The following is a 6,000-nucleotide window of genomic DNA, read 5'->3' on the forward strand; positions in this document are numbered from 1 at the left end:
AGTCCTTCAGCATCAACTCCAATCACCCTCTTAGGCCTAATACCCCCAGTGCCATTCATGCGCCCGCTTCTCCAGTCATGCCGTACTCCTTGATATTCTCATAATGTGGTATCCCTTAAGTCCTTGCACATGGAGTTCCCTACCTGAGCCTGGAAAACCCCCACTTAATCTGTCAAGGACCATGCAAGTACCATTTTAGTCTAAAAAGCCTTCCCTGATGCGAATGGGCAGAATTAACACGTCTTCTTTCTTCTCTTGTGCCCCCAAGATATTCTTTACATATTGTCACTTACTGTAACACTCATTGCAGGGTTCTGGAGGCTACACCTAGCAATGGTGCAGTATCACAGCAATTTCTCTGCCAACCAATGAGGTATGGCCATGACCTCTCTGACAAGTTCAAGATTTCAGCCCTGGCTGAGGACTCTACAGTTCATGGTATTTATGCTCCTGTATAACCTCTCCACTTGAGCGTGGGCTGGATTTACTGTCTTGCTTCTAATAGAATACAATATGGCAGGCGTGATGGTATGTCACTTCTGAGATTACATAATAAATATAATGACTGCAGCTTCCATCTTGGGTGCTCTTGCACACTTTTCTCTTTGATCACTCAGTCTCAGAGAAGCCAGCCACTATGTCATGAGGCAGCCCTAAGGAGCAGCCCATGTGGTTAGACACTGAAGCCTCCAGAAAACACCTAGCAAGGCCGACTAACAACCATGTGAACGAGCTTGGAGCAGATTCTCTCTCCCAGTTAAGCCTCAAAATGACAGCAGCCCTGGCTCAGAGCTTGAGTGCAGCTTCTCCAGAGACCATGAGCCAGAACCACCCAGCTAACCTGCAGCTGGATTCCTGACTCTCAGACACTGCATGAGATCATAAGTGTTTATAAAGATGCTAAGTGTTGGATAATTATGACACAGCAACACAGCTAATCACAGGGGCCTTTACTCGAGTACCCTCTCAGCCCTAGGGGTGGGGCTGCTCCTTCTGTCTGCTATGCCTACACTCTTCAGAGTTCTCTTTACTTCTCATGAGACAATCTCTCGTTACTCCAGTCTCACAGTTTATAACAATTCTTTAAGTTAAACTTTCCTTATTAAACTCTGAGTAGTATCCATCTCCTGGTTGGACTTGAACATCAGTTAAAGTTGCTGCTGCTGGTAAAAGAATCACACTTTGAGAACCACTGGCAGAGATTAATCATGATTCAGCTCCTAGAGCTGGGCTCAATTCCCCTTAAGTCCACGGCCACAACAAAATCAAGTAAAAAGGAGGAAATAGCTGTTAGATGAGTAACTAAGAGTGTCTGCTCCACAGGCCTTCCAAAATTAAAAACAACTGCTACTACACTGGTTCACTGCTTTTCATAATATTGGCCCAATATTGTAAATAATGTTATAAATACCAATTTATGGAAATATGGCTCAGAGAAGCTGACCTGAGTGGTTTTAGAATCAGAGGCTAATTTTATTTACTGATCACACCACACACCTAGGCAGCCAAACTAAAATGAGATAGAGTGAATGACTTAAGGAATACTTAGCAATAAAATGTTATTGTGTTGGTAGATTTTTGTAATCGTTACTCGGTAACATCATGGAGAGAAAATTATTCAGTGCTTAACTTACAAATTAACAAGTTACCCTAGGGATACCACAAAGTTCAACAAACTGGGTGGCTTAAAACCACATAATTTTCTCATAGTTCTGGAGCCTACAGCTCCAAAATCAACGTATCAACAGGGCCATGCTCTCCATCAAACTTACAGAGGAGAATCCTTCCTTGCCTCTCCTAGTTTCTGGTGTTGGCTGGCAACTGCAATCTCTGCCTCCATCATCACATGGCCATCTTCTTTCTCCCTATGTCTCTTTCTTCTCTTTTACAATTCTTTTCAAAAAAGAGACAGGGTCTCACTATGTTGCCCAGGCTAGTCTTGAACTCCTGCCTTCAAGTGATCCTCTTGCCTCAACCTCCCAAAGTGCTGGTATTACAGGCATGAGCCATCACACCCGGCTCTCTTCTCTTCATATAAGAACACCAGTCATACTGGATTAAGGGCCCGTCATATTCCAATATGACATCATCTTAACTAATTACATCTGCCATGACCTTATTTCCAAATGTCACATTCTGAGGTTCCAATGGGTTAGGGCTTCAACCTTCAATACCTTTTTTTCTGGTGGGGGACACAATTCAACCCATAACATCCTCATTTTCATGAAATTTCATGTCTACCAAAAACAGTGCATAGTTTGATATCCTCAAATTGCATTCTTAACAGATTTTTAAAATCAAAAATGTCAACCATAAAAAATGTTAATAGGGAGGACAGTGGAGTTCAACTCATATTCATTTTATCTGATGACTTTCCAATAACCAAGAAGCAATCTTTCCACCTTTTAAAATCACTATCCATCTCTCCCTTCAACGTGTTCTCATTTTCATATTCAAGAACAATGCGATGTCCATTTCTCTCTTTCTTTAGCATATACTCACAACCACTGGCATAGGTCCCCATCCCAACTTACATTTCATTGCAGAGATATCACAAGCCCCATTAATTACTTGTAGTCTAATTTTCTTTTCAACATAAATCAGGTATATAGCTGAGGTCAAAAATCACATTTATCCAGATATAAAGGGTAAAAAGGAAAATACGCAATTTCAAAACTTTGAGTTGAATTAGTGTTCATCTCCTGTGAAGTTGCAAATGAAACTCACCTGCTTCCCATGTCTCTAACATTATTTTTATTATTCTCATGTCAAGAGTTCATTTCATTCATTTTTCACTAAGCATTGCTGTAACCTACTTACTCCAAGGATAGTACTGAGACGGCCACTGGTAATAAGAATGAATGATGCAGTTTTTACAATGCTTGCCAGATTTTTATTTTTGTTATTAAAAAATGAAACACTAAGTCACAAATGAAACACATATTTGTATGTAAAAATAGAAGAAATCTAGAGAAAAACCAATATTGAATATGAATTCTAAACCGTGTAACTTAAATCATCAAGGGTAAGAGGTTAACATTTATTGAGGTCCTTCTTAAGGTACAACAGGCAGCTTGCTAGGCAATGTATATGCTTCATCTAATTCAGACACATCCCCATGAGTTAGGACTTGTTCCCACAGGTTTGCTTGCTTTTGTTTTTGAGACTGCGTCTAGCTCTGTCGCCCAGGCTGGAGTGCAATGGCGCAATCTCTACTCACTGCAACCTCGACCCCCGAGGATCACTCGGCCTCCCAAGTAGCTGAACAACAGGCGTCCACCACCACGCTCGGCTAATTTTTGTATTTCTTTTTTTGTAGAGATGGTGTTTCGCCATGTTGGCCAGGCTGGTCTTGAACTTCTGGGCTCAAAGCTATCAGCCCGCTTCGGCCTCCCAAAGTGCTGGGATTACTGGCGTGAGCCACCGCGCCCGGCCTGTTTCGAGTTTTTAACCACATTCAAGAAGAGAGAGGTTTACAGAAGTCACTTGCCTTAGATTCCATATTCAGACCAATGGCTCTTCCAAAATTACCTTCTTAGTTTTAGCCAACTTGTCCCTTTACAAATATTAAATACATGGGGATCCAAGGAGGTGAGGTGGGCATTGGAACACGTACCTCAGTGGAAAAAGAAAACCTGGTAAAGGTACGGTTTTACCAAGCATGAAAACAGTTGTGCTGATATTCAATCTTCTATTTTATTCCCACTTTTTGCCTCCCACGTTAGATTCTGTTCAGATAGCCCGTGAAGGGTAACAGGGTATGCCACCCCAAAAATACGTCTCTGGCATAATGATTATTTTAAGCTAAAAGCACTTGAAAAACAGAAGAGTGCTCTAAACTGCCCCCTTTTCTTCCTAAAAGGAGATAAAACTCCTGTAAAAGATGGCCTCCCTACGCCAGGAACAAACACTCGGCACCAGAGCCGGGCAAAGCGGAGATTTCTACCCAGACGTGGTTCAAGCAGTTCTATCTTCCGTTAGCCTCCCCGCACACTTTACTCTCCCACAGCTGCCGCTCTTGGTTCTGCCTAGCATTAAAAGTATTTGGGTTTTGCCATTTCCTTGTGTCTTTTTCACATAAAACATATTCAAGAAATGTATGTTTTTCTCCTGTTAATCTGTTTTATGTCAATGTAACGCTCTGACCCACCTCGCGACACTAAGAAAGTCAAGTTTGGCCTCCCCTTACACCCGCTTCCCATTCCTGGGCACACAGACAGTAATAAATCTACATGGACAATGCTTCTTTGTCGGCGGGAGCCCAGGGACCAGATATGGCCAAGGAAAGCCAGCCTCCAGGCCACTTGTGAGGAGCAGGTCGCCGGCGGAGCGCTCCGCCGCGCAGGGGCGGGAGGTGTCCGCGGGCCTCACGGGTACACAAGCCCGCACCGCGAACCGCTGCTCGGGCAAAGAAGGAAAGTGCACTGTCCGCGTATTTCAAAGGCGCATTGGGGCCAGAAGGGCTGAACTCCTAGAACGTGGCTCACGCAGCTGAAGCCCACGGACCCTAAGCGCCGCTCACCGGGAAGGCCCGGAGACAGGGGCCAGCCGCTATCATCCCGCGCCCTCCCGCCCGAGGCCCTCCCAAGCCCGGCGCGAGCCTGTGACGTCACGCCTGGCAGAGGGTGGACGCTACCACCGCCGCGCTCCCCCTCCGGCGCCGCTGGGGCCCGGCCGCCGACTCACCTTCCCGTCCTGATTAAAAGGGAGGCCGGGCTCGTCCGTGGTGGCCGGGGGACGAACACAGCCTGTCTCTTCGGCCGCTCCGGCGGCGAGCAGCGCCCCGGCGGCAGCCTCGTAGTCTGGGAAGAGGTTGGCGAACGTCCGTTCCTCCATTTCTGCCTCCCCTCCCAGGTGGAGCTTCAGCCTCTTTGACATGGTCTCGCCCATCTCCGCCGCGGTACGGCGCGCGGGCGGGGACAAACCTCCTGTGTCGGCGCTGCAGCTCGCCCCGCCGCCGCCTCCTCCGGGGGCTCGCGCAAAGAGCGTCCTCTAGGAGGAGCGAGGCCGCGCGCTGGCGGGAGGAGCGGGGCCTCTGAGCGTGCACTGCCTCGTCGCGGGCTGCTCGCACATCAGGCGGCTGCGGAGGCGGTGGGCGCGGTGCCTCTGCCCTGCTCCCGGCGCCTTTGCCCTGCTCCCGACGGGGAGGAGTGGGTTCGCGGGAGCGCCCAGCGGCTCACAGCCTGCTCGCGCCTCCTCGCACCTTCCCCGTGGCCCGCAGAGCCCGTCCGCGGCGACGCGCACGGCCGGGGCTGGAGTCCCGGGGTCGGGGTCGCTGCCCCGGCCAGCCCCCTCCGCGATTTCCAGAAAAAAACGAACGCCCGCAAGGGCCACGCTCCCGCGGGGAAAACCTGTAGAGAAGAGGTCGCTGTCACTCAAGGTGTGTGCGCGTCGCCGACCGGGGCGAGCGCAGCCCCTGGCGCGCCGCCGTCAGCCTGCATTTCACCGGCCCCTGCTGCGCCAGCCCAAAGGAATAGCAGCAGTTCTTTGTTTGATATTAAGAAAAAAAAAAAATCTAAAGAACAGAATTTCAAAACAGCCTAAAACACTGCAAGGCTAGTCTCCGAGGGATGGGGGAGGGAGACAGTCCCTCCTATTCATCACTGTTAGAGGGGAGTGTCTGGGAGGAGGAGCCGCAGGCCTTTTTTTTTTTTTCTTTTTATGTTTTATGTTCAGTCCGTTTGTTTTGAATAAATGGACATCTTTGATACCGGGACATAAAATGAAAGCATACTTAATTATCCAAATATTTTATCGACCACAAAGAGTCCTCCAGTGTTAATTGGCAAAAAGCATAGTATGTATTATAAAAAGGACACAAGCAACCAGATCTTTACATTTATGTAATCGTGATGTGATTTACTTCAGTCTTCATTGGTTCTCTTTATTTTTGTTGTTTACAATCAAATACGTGTAATGATTTCTGCTCCTTGAGGAAAATGTCTTATTTCCATTTTCTTCCGCTCAGTAAACATTGAGCACCGAATGGTACTAGGTGAT

At 47.5% G+C, this 6,000-nt stretch overlaps 1 protein-coding gene across 1 annotated transcript in view; it reads right to left on the minus strand.

Annotated features, from left to right (window-relative positions):
- Positions 1–5,604, minus strand: part of LANCL2 (LanC like glutathione S-transferase 2) — a 70,317-nt gene extending 64,713 nt beyond the window's left edge. Inside the window, exon 1 of the mRNA XM_055293113.2 lies at positions 4,687–5,604. Coding sequence (XP_055149088.1) covers positions 4,687–4,890 — 204 coding nt within the window. The 5' untranslated portion in view covers positions 4,891–5,604. The remainder of the gene's footprint in view (positions 1–4,686) is intronic.
- Positions 5,605–6,000: the final 396 nt, after the last annotated feature.

This window comes from Symphalangus syndactylus, chromosome 9 (assembly GCF_028878055.3).
Source record: "Symphalangus syndactylus isolate Jambi chromosome 9, NHGRI_mSymSyn1-v2.1_pri, whole genome shotgun sequence".
In the NCBI taxonomy this organism is placed as follows: Eukaryota; Metazoa; Chordata; class Mammalia; order Primates; family Hylobatidae; genus Symphalangus; species Symphalangus syndactylus.